Source organism: Pseudopipra pipra, chromosome 3 (assembly GCF_036250125.1).
Source record: "Pseudopipra pipra isolate bDixPip1 chromosome 3, bDixPip1.hap1, whole genome shotgun sequence".
Taxonomy (NCBI): Eukaryota; Metazoa; Chordata; class Aves; order Passeriformes; family Pipridae; genus Pseudopipra; species Pseudopipra pipra.
Window position 1 is genome coordinate 16,720,151 of NC_087551.1, and position 24,328 is coordinate 16,744,478.

Sequence of the window (24,328 nt, forward strand, 5' to 3'; positions counted from 1 at the left end):
CTGATAAAATCATTTTAACCTTTTACCAGTTCTCACTTCACTCTGGCATTTACTTGAAAAAGAATTGAACTTCATATACAGGCTTTGAAACCCAGAGATAGTATGAAAAAACCAATGCTTTCAAAAACGGAGGTTTAAATCACCTGAATATATAGCCTTATTTCCAATAAATTCAGCCAGCACCCCTGACTGTAACGGGGTGTAATCAGAGTTAATGATGCAGCTACTCTGCATGTTTCAAAAACCTCCCACTGAACCTGCCTGTAGGTGTGTTGTTTTAAACTCTTTTCCAAATTACCTGGAAATCTTTGAACAAAAGAGGCAATGAAGCATTTTATGTGTCATGAACAGTGACTTCTTAGACACCTACAAGGTGTTGCACTTGTGTTTGGCTGCAGTCATGTGTAGGAGCAGCCACCAGGTACAGTTGTACATGACTTGCCAGGGTATACCTGGAAATCACCAGTACTGCACTCAGCAATGGTGCTGACCCAGAATGAATCAGTGCCCTACTGTGTCCTCCCTCACAGGTGGAGCAGAGTGTGTGCATGCCTCTTCCAGCAATTAAAATTTCTTAGGGAAAGCAGCCAAGTGTAGCAGACAGTGTAGCTTCCATTTAAAGCTTTAGATGGAAGCCATGAGCCAGTAGGTTAAATGGATTTGATTCTGTATTCCTTGCATGTTTCTCTAGTTAGCATGTTTGCCATCTGATGTAAGTCCTTGCACTACATTAGCATCCTATGATCTCCCCTGATCTTTCTCAAGATCTTAAAAGCCCCATCCCTAAGTCTTAAGCTGAGAATCTGAAGCAGCCATGGAAAATCCTACACTTTTAGTAAAAGTAACTGGACCATACGTGAATTCTCTCAGAGACTCTTACTCACTCTATGAGAGGATTTATCTCAGGCAACACTGGGGCAGTGGGCAATTTGAGGGCTAAACCTGGAGCTGACAGAGCTCAGCCCAGCTTTTCAGATTTAATAAAGACAATCCAAATCTGGGCTGAGAAGCTGCTCCCGATTGCATGGAACAGAGTAAATGTTTGCATGCAAAATAATAAATTTTAGGGTGAGAAGAACAAATTATGCAGGGCCATCTTTTACAACCATTCTTGTAATACAACAGAACATTAGCTGCAGAAATTAGTAGTCATTAGTCAAAATGAAAATGTGAGTGTATTAGGCTTTGTTAATCTTTATTAGTCTCTAAAAAACAGTAGTCTCTATATATAAAAACAGCACTTGCAGGTACAACCTCAAGTCTTTGATTAAACATAGTGGTGCATTTCAGAAAAAAAAAAAAACAAAAACAAAACAAAGCCAAAACAAAACACAAAAAACCAACCAACCAAACAAACAAAAACAAAACAACAACCGAAAAAAAGGCAAAAAAAAGACAAAAAACAAACAAATAAACAAACAAAAACAAAACACAAACCTCAAAGTTGACTCCTGCCCTTCCTATGAGCTTTTAAAGCAAATAGAAATATCCTGAAAAGAAGCACTGAACTATGTTTTCTCACAAAATGAATGAATAAACAGACAGGTGGATGACCTTGCCCTGAATCTCCTGTGCTTGGATTATTGGCCCAAAAGTTGATGAACACCTTCTGGTGCTGAGACTTTCAAGGCCAAGCAGTGAACCTGCCCCAGAGTCTCCCACTGATCTTAAGAAAAAGTCTATAGCAAAAATGCCTGGATGGCTTTCAGAACTTCAAACAGTACCTCTCTGACCAAAGATAACTTTTAACAACTCTGGTTGAGAATTTAAAATACATATTCTTTGTTGCACTAATTGTCCAAGCTACATCGAAATCAGTGGAAATATGAAAATCCTATTTAGTCAAGACCTGTCCTTCAGCATTTAAGGTTACAACCTATTCATAAGGATCCCAATCATAAGAGATTCTGACTACTTACAACTCCCATTAGAGACAGATGAAATTTTTGATCTCTGCAGAATACTCACTGATCAATTATCAGCTGAATTGGCTCTAAACAGCAAAAATGAGGAAACAAGGGTGCACAAAATCTGGGATAGCTAAAACACCAGCCTCTGTTCCCAACCATTTGGCAGACAGAAGTGTTGGAACTGTGACATGCAGGGCAGCTGATGTGGCTCATCCAGCTGCTTTAAATCACACCAATTCTTCTCATGTTTGCTGATAAAAACTCTTTGCCTTTCTTCTCAACACTTCCAGAGAAAAGTACAGCAGCAGCTGCTGCATTCAGCACGGCAAGCAGCATTGTGTAACTAATACCCCCATCTGATCCCAGAGGACAGCTTCATCTTAACACCATGCCATGGTGACAGAGTTATACTCCTTTCAAACCCCTGGAGAATCCTAACTCTGTACTAGCCCGAGATGCCTGCTGAACGCCAGCACCAGATCCCTCTTACATAGCGTTTGCTGTTTGATGTCCTACCTTCTCCAGGTGTGTCCTCACAGCAAAGGATAATTGTTCCACTGGTAGTGATGCCTGTTGCTTATAAATAGTATATATGTTATCTCTAGCTATGTGTGTATTTATGCTTCCGTGTGTGTGCATGCTTATATATGTCTCGCATACGTAACCCCAAGAGCTTGTCCTAACCTATCAAACACTGTGGTAGAAGCAGGAGGTGGGGAAAAAAAGCATATTGAGTAATGACAGAAAATTTCTAAATAGTTTATACAAACTTCCACAGAAGACATGAAAGAACAGGTCAGTCCATCACGCAGACTACCATTTGACTCACCCATCGCTTCAGTGGGCAGCAGTTTCCTTGTTTCACTATTCAAAGCACAATACTCCAAATCTCTCCATATATGACTGACAAGGTAGAACAGGAAGATATGTTTAACTGTGTCTTATATTTTAACAGGATTTCTGTTTTCAGGTAAGTAAAAGTTCAGAGGAAATACCCTCAAAAACCCATTTCTACTCAGAACAGATGGGGATATGACACTTTGTCAATAAGTAAATCATAACAATATCTGCAAAGAACACTGATCTAAAATTGAGGGAGGAGTATGTCCTATAACAAAGACAGCCGAAACCATTCAAGAGTTATAGGAGAAACTGCCAAGTTTCTGCACTGCAAGGATGGTGAAGGGCTCAGAGGATTTTTCTTTCCAGCACTATTACAGACTTCACATCAGTCAAGTCCCCTACGTGTTTTCTTTGCTGTACAGTTTCAAGGAATGAATTTTCTGGAATCAAGCATGCTTCCCACCCACTGTATGTACATTATCCAAGCCCACATTCTCCACTTGTGGAGGCACATCTGGGTACCAGCACCTTGTTCCATTCCAGGCAACAAGGAGGTAAGAGCAGCATGGAGAGAGTAGGGAAAAGGACAGTGTGTGTGTACCAAGACACCTGGAAGAATGGTGGGAGAAAGATAATGAGAAATATTTCAGAGGAATATGAAGCAGCAGTGAGGGCAGGAGGGAAAGGCAGCAGCTTTCTGAGTTGTAAAGGCAAAGCAATGAGTGAGGAAAGGGATAGGTTATGCTGGAGACAATTTTATGTCTCTATATAGGCCATATGTCTCTATAGGCCATATGTCTTTATATAGGCCATATGGCAGGCAGTTGAGAATTTTGATCTAGCTGAACCAGAGGAAACTTTCCTTCCCTTACTTATCAAATTAGTCTATTTGGTTTAATTCTGGGGTCCTGCTGTGCCTTCCTCTCCCCTCTTTTCTTTCCCACACCCCTGGTTATTCCCTGTTGCACCCATCGCCACCTGAACTTTTGACACTATCTACTCAGGTTTCATACTTGGTAATGAACAAACAGTGGCAGTAACTGCACTGGCAGGAAGTTAATTTTACTGAACTACACTGCTCCCACAAGCTTCTTGAAACTGTTGAAGTGTTATGGACTGAGTCACCGCCTCTTTTCAAATTCAGTGACTTGCTAATGTCTCCATCCTCAGATGTTCTTTCGTAGGAAGTAAACCTGTCCAACCTGAGGCAGCAGATAAGCAAACACACACAGTCACCATTTCACGTGAAATGAGTTTCAGTTATACAACATTGTGTTTCGCCCCCAAAAACAAAGTTTCATTCTGAGTGCAAATACTACGTGACTTAGTCCAGCCTCACTGACTTTCAGCAAAGTGGAAGTGAATCTTTTCCAGCAAGCCACTCTCTCCTGGTCAAGGCAAGCATCCAGCTAAGTGACTGCCAGCCCCGTTACCAACAGCAGGGACACTACTGAGAAACTACAGAACTAAAAGTTTAATCCATCACAGCTTTAAAGATAAAAGACAAATTCAGTGGTAGATGACAGTTGCAGACCCCCATCGGTATTAGATACAGGTATGCCCTGAGCACTGCATTAGAGTGACTTCTGTGCAGGGGAGTCGAGAGAGAGTCTTTACATTTGAATGGCTAAGAAACATGAAAGAAAAACAACTGTTCTTCCAGCAGTGACTTCAAATGAAAAATCATCATTTGGAAAAAAATATTTAATTGGTTTTGTTATTTTTCTACTTGCAAAATTTAAAAAATGTAAATTATTTTAAAAGAAAACTTACTAAAGATTGCACTATAAGAGCAATCTGTCAAACAGAAAACCATCCATTAAAACACCTGTTTAAGAAATTAAAAGGAATAAAAAATGAAAATGGATTAAAACTTTCAGTTTGATTCTGGCAGAAAGAAAACCTAATTATACTCTAAACTTCCTTTCCTAATTTTACTTCCCTTTGTTTTTGGCAAGCTCTATACTTCAAGGTAAAGAGCATTCTTGAGGAAGTCAGTCTCAAATGGCTAAGAAAACAGAATGAAAAATAAATAAAATTGTGTGACATTTGTGAGATACCTAAAGAAAATCTATAAAGACTGCCAAGTTTTGTTGTGATCTGCCCTGATGATAACAAATCCAAAGGAATGGGACTCTATTCAGGCAAGGTAAGGAAACATTTTTTTTTGGCTGTTGGGTACACATATTTATGATTAGTGCAATTTAATGATTAATATCCTCATCTTGTAAATGGGGAACAAGTGTGCTTGTACTATACCTGTAGCAGTCGGCTCCCACAGCCTGTACAACAGAAACCTTGCCTTGCTCCCCCATTCACTGCATTCAGGAAGGGCATCAAGGTGGCCTGGGGAGATTTACAATCAAAGGCTTCCTGGCCTGACCTTTACTTGGCTCCGAGGATAACACAAGCAAGCACCAAAGAGACTCCATATATAGCTGTAGAAATGCCAGAGTGGCACTGGAGGAGCACAGCCCTTAAATGGCAGAATTATCTAGAAGATGAAAGCGATTTTTTTCCTACAAAATGAGCAATTCTTGCCAAAACACGTTGAATTCTATGGGGCCTTTCATTTTCAGGAGTTTTCACTGGAAAGGAGTCATCAAATGCTTAAGGCCAAATGTCTCTATTTATAAAACTAAATAAATGAGGGAAATTAGTCTTAAGGAGGTTTTAAAACATCAGTTCCACTTTCAGATTAGCTCTAGGCATTGGCAGGAAAGCAGAAAAGCCTGACCTTCAGAAAATACAGTCAGTTTGCTATGTTCTTCCAGAAAAAGAAAACTGGTCCCTGGAGTCATCCCTTGCACCTCATGGGTCAGGTCATGCCACAGAGCATAGAACTGCCTGGGATCAGCCAGGAGGAGCAGCTGGGAACAGCCAGGGAAGTGTCTGGTCCTGCAGCCAGAGGCACAGAAATGGACCTGGATCGTTTTCCAGGCACAGGGCTGCATGCACCTCCATGTGTCCCCCCACCCATAAAAAAAAAGCTTGAAAAAATGCCATGAAAAAATGCCATGAAAAAAATGCACCACTGCCTCTGCTTGCACAAGCTCCAGGCTCCTCCCAACCATAAATGGCTGGGAAAGGGCAGGAGTCTGCCACATGGAGGGACAGCTTCCAAAACTGCCTCTTGCCACATTTCTCAGACCCATGGGATGGACTCAAGTGAAAAAGCCATTAGGAAATATTCTAAGAAAAACCCCTGCTCTGCGCAGTGGAGATGAGGAGAGCCTGGCAGCAGGGCGTTGTGGCTGACAGCTGGCCCTGGGGACATGAGGAGCCACAGGCTGCTGCTGGTGGCTGTCCTGTCAGCTCTCATTGCTGGAGGAATAAAGGAGAGGGGACAGCAGATAATCTGCCCATCTCATGTGCTTAAATGGTGAACTCCTCCAGGCACAGCCAGAGTCCCAAGCACCCGGGAAGCGAGGGGCAGCAGCAGTGCAGGCAAATCATGGGGCTGGGGAAGGAAGAGTTGAAGAGATGACTCAAAGGGGACCTTATCAATGTGTATAAATATCTACAGAGGGGAGTGCCAAGAGGATGGAGCCAGGCTCTTCTCAGCAGTGCCAAGCAATAGGACAAGAGACAATGGGCAGAAACTAATGCACAGGAAATTCCACACGAATATGAGGAAGAACTTCGGGTGACTGCACACTGGGACAGATTGCCCAGAGACGTTGTGGAGTTTCCCTCACTGGGGATATTCCAGAACCGTCTGGACGCAATCCTGTCCCGTGTGCTCCGGGATGGCCCCGCTTCAGCAGGGAGGGGGCACCAGGTGACTCGCTGTGGTCCCTTTCAACCTGACCCCTTCTGTGATTCTGTGAAAGGCTGGAGGTGGCAGCTCTCAGAAACAGCCAACTCCGTCTCAGATCTGCACTCGCAGATCTGGTTAATTTTAGTGGATTTTTAAGGTTTATTTTAAAGTGAGGTTGAGAAAGGGAATAAAATGGCGGCCGGGCCGCATAGCCCCGAGGCGGCCCCCAGGGGGCGCTGTGGGAGCCGGCCCTTCCCCGCAGTCCAACATGGCGCCGCCCGGCGCGGCTTCACCCGCCGGGGAGAACGGGCGGCGCCTGCCAGGAGCCGCCGACTTCCGGCGCCGGCCCCTTTCCTGGCGGGCCGCCCCTCCGCGCTATGCCCACGCCGGGAGCCGGCGGCGTGAAGGGAGGTGGTGCCCGCCGGTGCCGCTCGGCCGGGGCTGCGCGGAGAAGCCGCTCCTTCAGCCTCCCGCGGGGACTGTTTTCTGGCTGAAACCGCCGGCGCAGGTGGCGTGAGGGCGGGCGGTCCTCGCGTGTGGGCGCTGGAGGGGAGCGAGGCCCGCCCGGCCTGAGGGGGATGCGCGGGTAGCCCGCGCCCGCAGCCAGCCCAGCCCTGCCCGCCGCCCCTCGCCCAGCCTCGGTGGTCGCTGCGGAGCTGGCGTCAGGCGGCCCCAAGATGTTCAGCTGGCTGGGGACCGACGACCGCCGGAGGAAGGACCCCGAGGTGTTCCAGACTGTCAGCGACGGCCTGAAGAAGCTCTACAAGACCAAGCTGCTGCCGCTGGAAGAGCACTACAAGTTCCACGAGTTCCACTCGCCCGCCCTGGAAGATGCCGACTTCGACAACAAGCCCATGGTGCTCCTCGTGGGGCAGTACTCTACCGGGAAGACCACATTCATCAGGTAAAATCCAGCTGCCCACTGCCTTCCCGCACGGGCGTGCCCGCACCCTCGAGGCCCGCGGGCTGTGCTGGGGCAGGACGTGTCTCTGATACCTGTGCTATGCCTTGATCCCCCTTCTGTCACCCCCTTCGTGTCCCTGGTGCTCATCGACAGGTTTTCATTGAAAAGTCCCCTCCGCTCAAACGCGGAGCGTTCCTTTGCAAGCACCAGTGCTCTGAGATGTCCCATAAAACACCGACGTGGCAAAAAGTAGCCCGGGGCAGGGCTGAGGAGTGCAGGCAGGGCATGAGTGTGGAGATGTGAGTCACTTGGGGCCCTCTTGGCCGTCCAAAGTGCGGAGGCTTGGGCAAAGCTCGCGCGGGGTATTCCCGTGGCCGCTCGGGCCGGGTTGGCCCTGCTAATGGCCATTCTTTTCAACCTGATGTAGCTTTTGGGTGGTGGGGCAAGCTAGGGGATCCTAAAGTGGGTGTTTCGGTTTGCAATGGCCTCTGTCTCGCGCCTGGGTCTGTCTGTCTCTCTCTGCCCTGTGCCCAAAGGCAGTGCTCAGAGCCCAGTTAGAGAAGTATGTGTGCCTGTGCACAGGGGAGACCTGCCCGTCTTCAGGGCTCCAGAAATAAAGTCCTGCTTTAACTGTGTCCTGCTCTGCTGAGATGCTGGGAGCAGCAAGTTCCTTTCTAACTGTAAAGAAACAGCAGCTGCGAGCAGCTCTTTCATTTCACTGATAGAAAACTGCCACAGAGAGGGTTAAATTTTTCCAGCTGGACTTTGTTGCAGGGATCTCTTTTCAGCCATGCTGCTTGTTCAACTTGCAGCAAGCCTTTCTCTTGGGATCATAGCTGAAGCTGCGCTGTCTGTGTTTCCTATGTGATTCATAAGCTAAGCGTTAAATTCCAGGCTTTTTCTGGTGTGGCTGTGTTGAAATCTGTGGAATTACCCCAGTGTAAATCTGGATACAAGCCACAGGCAGCCAGCCCTTTGTTCTACCAGTATTTCTTGGTGGAGGAGGGAGCTGTAGAGAAAGGTGAATCAAATTGACTGTACCTCTTAAGGACTGACCTTGAAAAATGCAGGGTTGGTTTGGTTTTTTTTATGTACTGTAATATTTTTGCCACTAAATGTCCTGGCTAGAAGCCAAGGACAAAATGCATTTCTGCTACATTGGGGTGTACCTGGCAAACAAAGTGTAAGAGTAAAAAGGCCTTTCTCATGTGAGTGGGTCAGATAGATGGTGAAGGGGTACGAATGACCTAAAGAAGCATTTGGCACATGTTTGGAAAGAGAGTTAGTTACTCTTCTGAAAATTAGGCTACTTGGATAGCACAGCTGTCTGGTTCCACCCTAGATCTCTGTTCTGTGACTTGGTACCAAACCTGTTTGAAAAGCTTTTTCTGTCCTTCGGGTTACTGATGCTCAGAGCCTGAACATGAGGAGGTTGCTGAATTCCTGATATGGCTGTCTAACTAAAGCATCTCTTCCTAATTCCTCTCTTTGAATTGCCAGCATCAGTGTTTCCCTGCAGTCTCACCTGCATGCTGTTGTTAGCAGAGATTTCCTGGATTTGCTTCTCTCTGTTCAGTCAATTCCTTTTCCTGTAAGTCTCGGCTGCTTTTGCAAGTTCAGGTGCTTAAAGCATGTTGTAGGCATGAGGAGAAGATAGGGTTTTTGCTCTGCTGTCAGCAAGTGGATCTGAGCCTCTCTGACCACTGCATCTCATTCATGCATGTGTCCTCTTCTCCCAGTCTTCTCTGGGCACAGAGCTGGGATGAGCCTACCCAGAGTCAAGCAGAAGTGACCAGGAACTTCTGCTTCGCAAGAGTGCCAAATGGACCTGAGAAGGCTTTCCAGGAAGGCAGAGTCTTCTTGTTTAAAATAGTGCATAAGAAGGTGAAAGTTGAGAACTCTTGGAGAAGCCCGGGGCCTCTAATAGTAGGAGGAGTGTGAGGGTCTGTCACTCCAATATGTTGCAAATCAAAGGCGGGAGGTACCAGAAAACCACGTGTTACTCCTGATAGGCTTCCAGCATGAGCTTGCAGGCGCTGGTCATTAAAGAGCTGGGATAAGCACCAGATTAGCACCAGGGTTATTGTGGGAAGGCAAGTGGGAGCTAAAGCTGAGAGCAGGGAGGAGTTAAAGGGGACTGGGGGAGGAAGTGGGAGAGGGGACAACCATTATATCTTAGTAGAGTGAAGCAAGAAACAGCCTCTGGACGTTCCTTCCATAATCTCATCAGGATGGGGTTAATTAGTGTTATCCTTATGTATCAATTCCACTCTTAAATTGCATCCTGCTTGTACTGCCATGCAATTTAGGGAGATGACTTATTGCCACTAAACAATCATGTCGAATGAACTCAGTCCCAGTTCACCTGGATTCCAGGACACCGTTTAAAAAAAAGGGATAAAGAACCTTAGTCACCCTCCAAAGGGAGGTCTATCTTCCGTGCATCTTCACTTGTTTTGGGAAATCTGAGTTGAAACAAGGAGGGAATTCAAGGCTCCGAAGCACCTAAGCTGCAGCATCTTGCAGCGAGGCTGTTCCCTTGTCAGGAGGTGACGGCAGAAAGAAGGCAGTCAAGGTTAGCAGTGAGAAACATTCCTAGAGGCTGAGCCAGGGAACAGGGAGGTGCGTTGTGTGGGTCAAAGCCAGTGAAGCGAGACCAGAGCACTGGCTTGTTTTCAGTGGAGCCAGGCGGTTCTCTCTTCTGCTTACACTGACACAGAACTGAGTCTTATTCTGCAATGTGAAAGATGTAGCATTGCTAACTGCAGCTTTTCCATTCCCTCTCCCTGCTGTATCATCTCTTTTTGTACTCACTCCCATTTCTCTCCTCGGGATACACTTAGCTGAGGCTTTTCCACAGAGCTGGGGTCCAAAAGACTGTCCTGGTTAGGGCAGGGCAACACCTCTACCTGGGAATATGTGACAGCTACAGCAGGATGTCACTGGAGCCTGCCTTTATAATGTTATTGGTTTTTATGTTTCCTGTAAGAGGTGGGGGTGCAGGACAGAACATTACTCCTCTAATTAACTTAGATTCCGTGGTCTTTTCTGAAAATAATTCTGGCTCTACTCCAGCCATCCTGCTAATAAAATAAACAAGCCTGCCAGAGCCATACTAACTGTCAACATGGCTTGCTTTTCTGGTGTAGCCACCCCTTCCTCCTGGAGCTAATAATTTACACGTCCTGGCCTCTCTACACTGTTTGTCACAGGCTGCACGCAGAGCTCTGGTGTGACCTGCCTGTGTGGCCCTGAGCCTTTCATCTCTGCCTGCACCAGGCAGTTGTCACCATTTCCTCCTGCTCTGCCCTTCTTCCCTTTCCCGCTCGGCATCACCTCTGCTGACACACACAGCAGCATCCTGCAGGGCTCCTGCATGACTCATCACGGGCAAGCAGCCCCTTCCCCCACATCCTGCCGCATTCCTGTCCAGGGAGCCCGGCATCTCCTTGCCTGTCTCCTATGCTGCTCCAAACCTTCCTGGGAAAAGGTGCCCCAAACCAGGCTGACTCTAATGCAACTTTCGTGCCCTTGTCCCTCATCAGGACCAGGCGTGAAATGGGCAAACAGCATGTCCAGACACTTCTCTAAAAGCAGATTGGTCATAAAATAAACCATTCCCACCTTGCCTGGGGCTGCAGGCTTCCCTAACCTGCCTGGAGGTTACTCCCCCAGGCCTTTGAAGGTGTTCAGCAGCTCAGAGTAAGACATGCAGCACTGGCAGGGGAAATTGCTTGCTGTTGGTTGGTGTTTTCCACAGCATTGTTTGCTCTTCTGTGCCAGAAATCCCCACAAATGTGACAATTGCATGTGTTCTCCTGCTTGCCTCTGGTAGCAGAAGCAGCCTGTGTTGCTGCCGAGCAGAAATGCCTTCCCCCCCCATCAGGCAGTGTCAATAAATCCCCTTGTATTTGTCCCATGTACAATGAGATTCTTGTGCTGCCGACACCCTGCTGCACAATGTACCCGAGTCTCCCAGAGAGGCCTCACTTAAAATAGATACTGTGATACTGGGCAGTGCAAATCTTCATCTCTCTGATTTCATACCACTTGTTGCACATTAAGTCAACTAACCCTGGCTTGTAGCTACTTCTGTATGAGAGTGCTTTTGTTGGGATTTTTTTGCTTCGTATTCTTTTAAGTCTTACACAAGAAATAAATGCAGAAATGCTTTGAAACATTAGCAGAGTGGAGCTGCGATAAAATTCTTTCAAGCAGCCTGTTGGGAGGAGTGTTGCTGTTATACACAGCACTTTTGGTTAGACTTTCTTGGAAGCTTTGTCTATAAATAACAAACAAACCCCCCGGCTATTTTCTACTACTGCTCAAAACTTGTCATATTACATGTGCATCTCAAACCTGTAAAAAACAAGCAGGTGGTTGTTACGGCAAGGCTGCAACCTGACATTGGAAGCAAGGGGCGTTTCTCAAAAGCACTTCACTTGTTGCATTTGGCAATTGTTGTCACTACCTGTTTCTTTTCTGTATAATATTTGCAAGGGGAGAACACAAAGATTATATCCATGGATTTAGTAAATTCCCATCTGTATATCATTATTGCTGTATTTAGGTCATAAAAGAAGTGACATACAAAGCGGGAGCAGAGGAAAGCCACTGGCAGCGACTGGCATGGCAGCCATGTCCACTGGGCTCAAGTGTTTGAATTGCCATCCAGGAGGCACAAGTTTAGTTTCCAGAGTCTGGCCATGTGGCTTCTAACCTAGCAAATGTTTGTTCCAGTGTAAAAGAGCTTTCCAGGGAATGGAGCCAAGAACAACATATTGTAGTCTACAGAGCCCTTGGTGGGAGAGGAGTTGTGGGGTGGTTCAAGCTAGAGAGAAATTACTGTAGCTGCCAGGAAGGTGTACTGTGATCACCAGCCAGGGAGATGACACATACCAGCACTACCTGCAGTCTGCTTTTCTTAGGTAATGACTCACTTTTATAGGGAAGTTTGAGAAACCCCTGCATAGGATTTAGATAGATAGGATGTACCCACCCTACTATAGGAGGTCAGAGGGCTGTTCCCTTCCTGGAATCCTTCCTGGATTATTTCAGTTTTGTTGGGAACTGCTAAACAGCTGCTGTTGCATCTCAGAGTTGTTGCAATTAAGAGGAATCACTTCTGGTGGCATTCCAATGAGCATGAGACTTGGAAATCACTTTGGATAAAAGATACAAGAAAATACATGATAACACACCAATAAAGGAGGTTATCGACTCCTAAGGGAATTATGGATATCATTGCTGGAGTTACTCTAGCTGCAGCAATTCTCTTCATTGACATGTACCAAGCCAGATAAGTAGCAGTGACTTGTAGTATGTCCTGGGTGTACATTTGCTTGTTTTACCTCTAGATCCAGTTGATTTGGCCTTGCCCATTGGGAAACTGAAATATTTGCTGACATGGTGTCAATAAATAGCCTGTCTGAACTAGCGCAATTTTTTTTGTTGTTCCTTACACGCTGGATTGTGATTAGCTATGTTAAAATGATGGTAAAAGCAGGAATCCCCAAAAAGTTATCACAAGCCTTCATGGCAATGGTCCTATAGTCACTCACACAGAGACTTCCCTCTCCGATAATACTCACCTGAGTGAACCAGTGCTGGTTGTTAAACACACTGGCCTCAATCATGAAGAATTTTCAGCCCTTCTCCCATTTCCTTTTCCACATCCCAATAATCTACTTCTAACATCACAGCAATTCTGTGTCTATCTTTTTGCCTACTAAAGGTTAGGTCAAAGCAATGGAAGAGGAAGTGCTAGCTACCTTCTGGCAACAAGCAACACACTATTCTACTAACTTCTGTAATCTGGTAGTCATTCTTCATGTAACTATCCAGAGCTTATCACCAGCTCAGGTGCTCTGACACCATCCTGTACCAAGGGCTAGACCAGTTCTAGCTATCTTTTGCAAGCCACTTGGACACAATGCTCAGGATCAGCAGGTGGGATGTTTTCTGTGTACAGACCTGACCTCGGCAATGGCATTTGGCTCCTTCATGAACCAGAGGGAACTATCCCATGTACATACCACTGACCCACCCTGATTTTGGCTGGGTAAGTCAGGATGTGCTGCCAGAGTCCTATTCAAAGTCCTCCAGCCCCATGGGTAACTATCTTTCCCTGAAATTTGCCAAACTGTACTTTCAGATAGGCTGCCAGAGGCTTAGGAAATAATAAGGGATGTTGTGCTTACTGTGCTATTTAGCTTGATGACAAATATCAGAATACACTCCGCCACCCACGTGCATAATGCTCAATCTGCTTGAGCAGTTTGTAAGTGCAGACCTGTAGCTGCATTGCAGAAGTGCACAAGGAGGGAGGCTTGAGACTTGAACAGTCAAGTACAAGGGAAGCTGGCATTTGAGTGACTGATTTGGACGTGGGGCTAAGCACATTAGTTGGATGAGTCTGCTGAAATGAGCAGCAGTGAAGTAATTGATATTGGCACCAAAGGCTGGTAAGGTTTCAGGATTAAGTCTGTGATTGCAGTGAACTGCTGTTTTTACTTTGCTGTGCTAGGGCTGTTCCAAATGTCTTGAGGATTGAAGTACACAAAATGATGCAACGTGATGAGAATCTCTTCCCAGCAGCTATAATCATCTCAATTTCTTAATCCACCTTAAATAAGCTTTAAATGTGGAGATCCGAAGTAGAAAAGCTACCACGACATTTATCAAACGATTCACTGACAGGGCTAAAAATAGTCTCAGCAGGATCCATACTCTTGAGCTTCATAATTACACTGCAATCTTCAGTACAACTCATTTAGAACTCAGGCAGCTCAGGTCTCATGCCCACACCCTCTTTTTTTGCCTACAGGTACCTGCTGGAGCAGGATTTCCCAGGGATGAGGATTGGACCAGAGCCTACAACTGACTCCTTTATAGCAGTTATGCAAGGAGATGTGGAAGGAATTGTTCCTGGAAACGCATTGGTGGTGGATCCCAAAAAACCGTTCAGGAAACTCAACGCCTTTGGCAATGCCTTTTTGAACAGGTCAGTACTCAAGAACTTGTTCTGGAGAGTAAAGCTAGAACTTATTGAACAGCATAGCTAGTAATTTAAAGGGATAAGGCATTGCACTTCTTTTCCTTCCATCCACATGGCTGATGCAAAGCCATTCCAGTCCTACCAGGTGCACAGAAGTCACTTACTGAAGGGCTGATTAACAAATTCAAGTGAGGTAAAACTTTATTTCACTTGAACAAACAAAACAAAAATGACATCACAGCCTGTTAAGCTCATCCTGTAGGAGTCTAACTTCATTACACTTGCTCTCCCTTGCTTCAGTGTTGCTAGCTTCTTCCATTCTGCAATCAGTTCAGTCCCTTGAAACCAAATAGTCCACCCATAGCCCCTGAAGTCGATACAGGAGTAGAACTGACACACAATAACTACATCTTTGCTTTTTTGCATTGTTAAACATTGCTTGAATGTCCTCCTTGCAACAAAACCAGGTTCTCTTCATTTCTATACCTTATACATATAACCTCAGGTGCAAACCAATGACAGCTCTAATGTCTTTCCCATAAAAAAAGGTATCAGGGGCTTTGGACAGTGGCTCTGTGACATGAGGAATGTAACCTTTCTATCCCCTAGACCCAGCCCAACCTGGGATATAGGCCTTGCAGGAAGCCAGCAGCACACACCCATATCCTAGATGAGCACAAACTGTGCTACAGCAGGCAGATGGGAACAAACTGACTACACCCATCATCAACGCCTTCCCTGCTAACACAGTGTGGGAGACATTGGAAACATGGCAGCTGCTCAGCCAAACAGTCAGGAAAGCTGGGCTGGGCTCTGGCTCCCTTTCTAACTTCCAAGCTTAAGAGAGTGTCTGTCCAGAGGGCGCAGCATCTCCTACCAGAACTTTCCACAGGAGTGCTGCCATAGGCTGCAGCCAGATAGGGAAGGGACCTGCAAAGAAGATGGGAAGAAGCCTGATGAGAGAAGAGGGACTGAGCTGGAGTTGCTGCTGTGCAGAGAACCTCCCAGGGGACTCTGGAAGCAGCATCTGATCACTGCACAGGGCCATCAGTCAAATACACCAACCTGGTCCTGCACCAGATAGACTTTGAGAAGTTTTGAATGTTTTATTGGGTCCAGAACATCTGTGTCTGACCGACAGTTAGGACAGGTGAGTAGCCACTCCCTACACCAGGGGAGAGGGGTGATTCGCCCTAAGAAAATAACAGGCCTCCTGCATGGAGTGCAGAGATAGTAAATGAAGAGGGCATCATTAAGAGCAGCTCTGCTGAGAGCCAAGAACAGCAGTACAGAGAAGCAACACCAGGCCAGGCATGGGGGGCAAAAAAGCAAATGCATCTGAACTGGGCTGATTGATGTGTCCTGAACGCAATTTGCTCCTAATACAGCAAGGGATCTCTGCACACATTAACCTAGTTCACTGTATCGTGCTGTGTTCTTGTTACTCTTCTGCTACTCTTCCTTCTCTTGAGGAAGGAGTCAAGCATGTGCCTGTGAGGACAGCAGAGCAGAGGGACACAGCAGTGATTCAGCACCAGACTGAGTGCAGTCCTTTTTGCAATGCAGGGAGTAGCCACAGCAGCTAATGACACCTTTTTGTTGCTGACATTAAAAACGAGGGGGTAATGATTTCTAAACGGACAGAGGAAGACACGGTAAGGACTAGCTCAGCAGTGTGAGCATCACAGTGCTGAAAATGCAGATGGTAATGCCTAGCTAATGAGGAAATTAAACACATGCAAGAATTGACTCAGAGGGTCAGAAATTTAGCAGATGTAAGTCCTGGTGCACCCACTGGACTGGATCAAGCCACCCACACGTACTCCAGCTGTGGGGCTGGCTTCTTGGCTGGAAACAAGCAGAGCTATCTCTGCCTTGCACGTATCTTGCTTCTGCTGTGTGTATGCCAAGATCCTGCCCTCAGCTAGGAGGTTATGAGCAGGGAATTTGGAGAAGGGAGCTTATCTCCAGGAGCCACCCCTCCAAGCTGAGATAGGAGTGGCTGTGGGCAAGTCTGTCTGCTTTACCCCTGGGAGGTTAAAGGTAACGCTTGACTGCACCAGTGGCAGGGAGCAGAGCAGCACAAGGCAGTAGCATTCACACAGGCCCAGCTGGTGTTGGCTGAGAGGTGGCAGCCCACTGTGTCCTGTGGGAGGCAGAGCCTGCTGCTGCAGGAGTGAGCATCTACCCTTAGTTGGAAACCCTGCCCACCTCCACCAGAGACTGGGATCTGCTGCCTTCCAGGAAATAAGGGAAAAGTGATAGAGTCAGGATTTGGCTGGGAGACAACAAGCAAATGGTGCTGCTCAGAGCCTGTCTCCTCCCTCCCTTCATTCCCAGGAGATGGAGTGCCTGCCCATACCTGGGAGATAGGGCCAAGGTAGGGCTGACAAGCTGCCCGGGGCTGAAAGGATAGCAGGTTTGCAGAATCTTGTCTCTTGTCTGCCTCTCCTTGCCCCAGGTGGTTCCTGGGTATTGAGAGGAGGGCTTGTTTTCCTTACTCCAACTGCTGGCCAAACACCAGCTCTGGAGAGATCCTAGCAGAGAGATTACAGGTTGCACCTTGTTATCAGGTGCCTTGTTTGGCACCAAGGGCCTGGAGCAAAATGAGGAATCTCAGCCATTACTTTTGTCTCATATTGATGAGATTGGATTGGAGAGTCTCCCATCCCCAGAGTCTGTCTTGGGAAGCTAAGGTGGTGTCACTCCTGCTTTTGTGTTGTCAGCATCAGGAGACATCATGGATAACAGGTTCCCCCTTCAGCCCTGTGCTCTGCCTGTAGAGGTAGTGAAAGTCTAGTTTGGCGCCATGTTCTACCCTTCATATGGCCCCAGACAGAATTAGGTCATGCTCCCTGAGGTCCTGCAGTTCTGCTGGGACAGCAGGAAGGCAGCAGCCTTAACAACCTTGCCAACAGAGCCAGAATGCACTCACTCATGCTGGCCTCTGACCTTATATCTGAAATCTCCTGTGGAGTACTTTTCCTAGAGAAACTGTTGGAAAATCCCCTTGCCCAAGCCATTTAGTATTAGAGCATGAGGAATAGTCAGGGCTGTAACAATGGAGAGCAGACCTGGGTTGGCAGGACATGGGAATAACATGACCTCTTGAGCCTTTTGTTCTCTGCTGCTATGCCTGGCACTCAACAGGATAATCAAGCCAGTACCTCTCTTCAGTATGAGGTGTTACACATTCCAAAATGCACTCTGTTGCCACCTGCCAAGCTGTAGATCTGAGAGAGAGAGGCTGTAATATGTGGTCTGAAATAGGTGACAGTTTAGGAGAGAAGACACTCTTCTAACTCATGAGGATTCACTCCTGTCAGAATCCCTCGGAGTCATACAAGTAGAAAAATTGGGGGGAGGTTGTAGCACAGCCTAGAGGAGTTCAGAGATGCAGGGGCTTCAGCAGAACCAGCTACTCATCAGAGCACTGCAGGGCCCTGTCTGCCATGTCTGATAGAGTGGTCATTGTCCCAGCCCCCATCCTTTATGTGTTTGTGCTTCTTGCCACAGTAACGTGTTTTTTATGCCTCGGATATCACACCACCCTATTAATATGCATACACACACATTTAAAGCTGCCTGGAATGCCAGCTCAAAAAGGCTGTCCGTGAAATGCTACTGGGAGCCACGTAAGGGGATAGGCTTTTACTGTCCTTTGCTGTTACTGGCAACTGAAATAGATGAGCTGCAACCCACTAAGCACAAAGTGACTCTTCTTAGGCAGTGATTTGCATAGATGCAGGATGGGGAGCAACTAGCTAAAGAGCTATTACACAGAAATGGACCTGCAGAGGGGGGAGCAGTAGATTACAAACTGAATGTTAAGTTAACATTGTCATACTGCTGTTAAAAAAGCAAACATTTTACTGAGATACATAAACAGGACTGTCATATGTAAGAGATAGGGAGCAATCCATCTACTCTGCTCACCACTGGCAAGGTCACAGCTGGAGTATGTCAGCTTCTGGCATAATGCCTGAAGAAATATGTGGAACAGTTTGAGAGGACCCAAAGGAAGGCTGCTAGGGTCTTCAGGGATTTAGAAATGAGCTACAAAGGCAGCTAGAGAGAACTGAAAGAGATAGGAGAAAGAGAAAAAACAACCACCAAACTGTTTTCTACAGAGGAAAGGCTGAGAGGAGGCAGGATGACAGTAGTATACATTGTGACAAGAGGGGAAAAATAAATCATTTTCCACTATCTACTATGACTGAGTGGCAGTGTAGCATTGTAATTGTAGAATAGACATTAAAAAAAAAAAGGTTTGCTGTAAGGATTATTAGGTAATGGAGTAGACTCCCAGCAAGTGTTGGTGGGTTTGTGTTGTTACGGATTTGAACAACACTTTAGACAAATACCTGATTGATCCTACCTTGAGGTAGACTAAGCAGCCTCTTCAAGCTGCCTGTGCTTTAGTATTTCAGTGGTACAAGACTAGCACACTTTTTGTCTGTTTAAGACCAGATTTGAAAGAGAACAAGTCCTACAACATTGCTGATTTTTTTTTTTCAAAACCAAGTTATTTCAGTTCACTTGAGTTCAAGACTCTACAGGGAAATGCTTAAATGAAGAAAAACAAATACCACTTCTTGCTAAAATCAAAACAGCACATTAATGAAAACCCAAATATTTTCATAATTCACAATTTGGGGGCCCTTGTAAGAAAACCTGCCATAGGTCATGTCTGAGCCCCATGTTTCAGAAGCAGCAAAGTAATTAGACAAAAATGCTTAGTTCTACCTTCTTTTTCAGTTCTTTAAGTAACAGTAGCTCCAAGCTCAACTGAAGACTTGCAAGATCAAAGTCTGGCTTGTCCTGTGCTGCCTGTGATGTTCAGCACATCATAAGTACCTTTTGCCTTTTTTTTTTTTAAAACACATTTATTTTCCACACAGGTTCGTTTGTGCCCAGCTACCTAATCCTGTATTAGAGAGCATCAGCGTCATTGATACACCAGGAATTCTTTCTGGAGAGAAGCAGAGAATTAGCAGAGGTAAGTCCCAAGTTCAGTTCTCTTCCAAATGTTAATAGTGAGCACCAAAGGAACTCTTCAAACTATGCAAGCTGTAAACAGAAGCAGTAGTAGGAACCTCTAAGAGATGGAACGTGACTTTGCAAATGGAGTCCAAAGAGACATTGTTGATCTCCTGCAGAGAATTTAAATGTGTTCAGGGAAGGTTGCTGAGAAGGTCAGCAGTACCTGTGTCACAGTCCAGTATTTCCCTGTGGAAGAGATTTCCATCAGAAAGAGTCAATACCTCTCTGCTTTGCAGAAACACTTGCTTTCGGTGACTCACTGAAGATTCATAGCTAAGCCTCCCTTTGTAATCAGCCTGGTTTCTTTCCAGCTGACCTCACGGGTTTCTTGAACTGTCCAGACTTCCTAAGTCTGGTGCTGGACTGGATTGGGTTTAAGAGCCATTGCATCCAGGTTCCCCATTGCAATGGGGAATCTGGAAATCCTGGGGACACTAAATCATAGAATGGTTTGGGCTCAAAAGGTCTTTAAAGATCCTCTGGTTCCAACCTCCTGCCATGGGCAGGGACACCTTCCACGAGAGCAGATGCTCAAAGCCCCATCCAACCTGGCCTTGAACACTTCCAGAGATGGGGCATTTACAGCTTCTCTGGAGAACTTCTTCCAGTGTCTCACCACCCTCACAGTAAAGAGTTTCTTCCCAATATCTAATCTAAATCTACTATTTTCCGGTTCAAAGCCATTCCCCCTTGTCCTGTTACTACATAACCTTGTAAAAGGAGCTGATGAATTAGCACAGTCTGTTAGTGAATTCCTGAGGTCGGTCTCAGACTCACCCTCTGAAATGAGCAACATCTTTAAAATCCGTGGTCAGTTTCTTACTCTGTAAGGTAATACTGGCATAGCTCACATTTCTGGAAGGCTCCTTACATAAAGCTGGTAGCTATGCACTGAAAGAAAGCCAAGAGTACTAATCTCAGTGTTCAGGTTTGAGAAGATCAGTTCTCATTCGCACTCCCTATTAGCAATGCACAATTAAGGTTCAGCAGCACAGGCTCTACCCGAAAATGCTGAGGCCTTTCCCATATTTGTGTTCTGTCCCCTAAGATGACTCATGACTTTACCAGTTTTATAACACTCTTTTGCATTGAAATTGTTCTTGGAAATTTCCTTTTCTCTTTTAATTGAGCAGCCACCTTACACAGAGCCATGTCTTGTTTGTTTTGCTGGGATCTTCCACCACAGGGACCTTAGCTAAGGAAGCATCAAGAAAGCACAGCTACAGTTAGTTGAAAACTCACATTAACCTTTTTCAGCATAGGTCTCTGCACTTCTAGGGGATCATAAATTCCAAGGTGCGCCAGCCTTCATGAGAAGGTTGGAAAATATGCTGTGGAAGCATTCCTCCCTTCAGCAGAAAGTGTTATAGAGATAAACAAAAATTTATATTACATGGTGTAAAAATCTTCCAGTTAAAAAATGCCACTGAAAGCAACGAGTTCTCTTGTAGAACTATCACAGTGAAGCAAATTTGCTTAGAAGGGAGTATTTTTGTTATTAAAAAAAAAAAAACGAAGAAATTGAAGATGAGTCAGAATAAACCCATTTCAAGCCCCTTTCCCACATCTCCTCACTAATTCAAACCCTGACATATATTGCAAGATTTTCTTACTTTTCAGCTACTTACAGAACTAAAAATATCCTTCTGCAAAATACATTGGCACTTCTTGCTCCTCCTTTTGCAAAAATTTTTCCAGTGGGTCTTGGTGTCCCATTCTACAGCCTGTCCTGTCTGACCTCAGTGCTGGCAAAGTCGTGGAGTTGATCATTGTGAGAGCAATCACACGGCACAGCAGGACAAGCAGGGGATCAGACCCAGCCATCACAGGTTTATGAAAGGCAGATCCTGCTTGACCAACCTGATCTCTTGTGACAAGGTGGCACACTTACTGGATGAGGGAAAGGCTGAGGATATTGCTTAGCTAAACTTTAGAAAAGTCTTTGACACTGTTTCCCACAGCATTTTCCTGGAGAAGCTGGCTGCCCATGGCTTGGATGGGTGCACTCTTCCCTGGGTAAAAAACTGTTTGGATGGCCAGGCCAAGAGTTGGTGGTGAATGGAGTTAAATCCAGTTGGCAGCCAGTCACAAGTGGGGTTCCCCAGGGCTCAGCACTGGGACCAGACATGTCTGATGACCTGAACAAGGTGATAAAGGGCACCCTCAGTCAATTTGCAGATGACACCAAGCTGGGCGGGAGCATCGGTCTGGTCTACTGGCAGGTAGGCAGGCTCTGCAGAGGGATCTGTAGATGGATCTGAATCGATGGGCCGGATCAATGGGCGAAGGCCAGCGCCGCGTTTACAGTTGGCCTCAATGATCTTAAAGGTCTTTTCCAACCTAAACAATTCTATGCTTCCTGCAGCTACTCTGATAAATGCCAGCAATGTCAGAACATGCTGATGCACAGGTGTACACTGTTAGGAAAGTCACTGGTGCACTTTGACACAAGCCAATAATGCCTCTCCAAACATCTGAGAACAGCTGAGGAGGCTAAAGGGGAGTCCCAGTTCTGTAAACTTTTGCACACTATACCTGTTTGTAGAGCTGCAGACCTGTCTTAACATGTGAAACAAGTTCTTCCTGGGCAACTTTTCTGCACCTAGTGCAGTTAAGTGCACTAGGGGCAAAAAATTGGCACATTGCACGTTGACCCTGTGACTACAGTGTGTGGTCATTCAACCCTTTTGCCAGGAGGCAAGAACTCCAGATGGAGCACAGCCATCTCCTGGTCATTCTGCCATCCCAGGAATTTTCTCTGCCACATCTCCAGCGAGACGAAGGGGCTGTCACAACTTGTCAACTGACCTAATCACAACAGTTAAAAGTACAGTGTAGGTGGGGGTCTCACTTTGTCACCATTTGCATCCAGGACAGACTGAAAATGGTCATGTGGGCCAGGTCGCATGACCTTTCAATAGCTACAGGGCAAGGTCCTCATGTGGTTTAGATCAACACAGCTCTGTTGAAGCTGGGACAACTCCAGCGATTTCTGTCTGCAGGGAGCAGAAGGAGTCAAAAGAGTGTTGAGGTGCTTGTGTTTAGGAAGGGCTGCTGCCAGGCATTGCCTTGAGCTTATCTCAAGGAAGCTGATGTTTGAAAGGGAGTACTCATCTCCCAGCTCCTATGGAAGAGGAATAGAAAGAAGTGGTGAGGCTGGCACCTTTGCCACCAAGCTTACAAGCCAGCTGCCCTCGGTAGCAAGTTGATTTTGGAGGCAACTCGAGCAATAATGTGGTTTTTAGGCAGAAAACAAGACAGTGCTAAAAACTGCTCACACAACAAAGTGCACCTGCTCTTCTATACCTTCCCAGCCTGCTCAGATTTCACTTAGGAATGAAGCAAGACCTGAGGGAGTCTTACAGAGATTTCCCAAGAGACTTTGAAATTTCTTAACAGCTGGAAACAGGAGAGCTCCTCTTACCTGCATTGCTAGTAGGTTTTAACACCCTCAGACTGGGGTACCTGTGAAGCAAAACCAGGAAAGGGAGTAGGTAGTGATGCAGCTTTCTGTCACACATTTGAGGGGAAAAGTAAAGATTCAAAAGATGTGGCAGGCTTTCCCAGCCTGCCCATCCCATGAGAACCAGCAACATTTCTAAAAATAGGAAATTCCTCTCAGTGGGAACATCACAAGTCTTCTCCTTTCCCTTTAGATGTCAGGAGCATTAGCTAATCTATACGGTGCCAGTTTAGCAGAATACCATGCTATCAAATCTTAGCAATCCTTGAAGGCCACCTTATACTCCTGAATTTCAAAGCAGTAGCTGTTCCTGTTATTGGATCCATGTTTCAAGGAGCAGGAGCATGGAAGCTGAGTTTAAAGGATTGATTCAGGGGCCACGTCCAGGTTCTGAAGCTTTGCATTTATCTGAACTGAACTCTGAATTAAATTCACTGCCTCATTGGTGTTAAAAGAGTAACATGACAGATAACACAGTCCCTTCCCTGCTGGACAGACAGGATGTGCACCAGCACCTGGTGTTAGTGCTGGCAGCTCTTAGCCTCGGACAGCCAGCAGCAGGGTAGCAAGCTTTCCTCCAAGGAATGTTGTATAATCCCAAGAAACAGCTCTGCACTGGCTCTTTTCCAGAACTACATGACCATAAGAATCCCCATCCCCCCACAGAGCAGACAGTGAAGTTTCCCAGTAGCAGACCTGGAGGTTTAGGCCTATCAAGTGATTGAGGGTGATGCAGTCTGTCATAGCTCAAGTCCACATCCCTTTGGCATGCAGTGAGATCACCAGCATTGACACAGCTGTTGCTCTCAGGCTCTGGTAAAAAGTGTAGCCAAGGAGCTGCCTGCACTGATTTCTCCTACTGAGCTCCCGTGACTCATGCACTGCTTTGTGGTGGGCACCCATGGTGTCACAGGTGTGGTAGTTACACTCCCTAGGGTATACTGGTTTCATTTACAGGCCTGATGGGACATGTTTCCAGGATGTCTTGGCCCAGAGCATCTTGCCCTTCACTGCTTCTGTATTATCCTTACCTGGAAGTCAGCTGTTTCTCTTCTGGTCTTTTTTACATACTGAGGCATGGATCTGTGGCAGCCTGTAAAGAGCCAGTCATTGCCTTGTCTCTTGCTCTGTGTCCTTCTCCTTTTTTTTATTGTTTCTAGGGAGCATGAGGCAGCAGTAGGCTGCAGCAATGCCCATAGGGGAGGTGTTTGTACCAAAGCAGCACAGTCCTGTCTGCTTTAACAATTTGATAATAATATGGATGCTATCCATTTGCAAACCACTGTTCTGGTGTCACATAAGGAGCCCAGGCCATCCTGCTGGGAGAGAAGATGACAAGGGGATGACTGTGCTGAAATAAATGAGGACAGAGGGGAGGACCAGGGATCAGGTCATGCAGCACAGCAGA

At 46.2% G+C, this 24,328-nt stretch overlaps 2 protein-coding genes across 2 annotated transcripts in view; one reads left to right on the top strand and one right to left on the bottom strand.

Annotated features, from left to right (window-relative positions):
- CAPN14 (calpain 14) overlaps positions 1-6,771 on the bottom strand; it is a 32,763-nt gene extending 25,992 nt beyond the window's left edge. The window contains exon 1 of the mRNA XM_064648033.1: positions 5,013-6,771. Coding sequence (XP_064504103.1) covers positions 5,013-5,068 — 56 coding nt within the window. The 5' untranslated portion in view covers positions 5,069-6,771. The remainder of the gene's footprint in view (positions 1-5,012) is intronic.
- A 106-nt stretch (positions 6,772-6,877) lies between these two features.
- The window catches only part of EHD3 (EH domain containing 3), a 30,674-nt gene continuing 13,223 nt past the window's right edge, over positions 6,878-24,328 (top strand). The window contains exons 1-3 of the mRNA XM_064648034.1: positions 6,878-7,417; positions 14,244-14,420; positions 19,316-19,413. Coding sequence (XP_064504104.1) covers positions 7,191-7,417; positions 14,244-14,420; positions 19,316-19,413 — 502 coding nt within the window. The 5' untranslated portion in view covers positions 6,878-7,190. The remainder of the gene's footprint in view (positions 7,418-14,243; positions 14,421-19,315; positions 19,414-24,328) is intronic.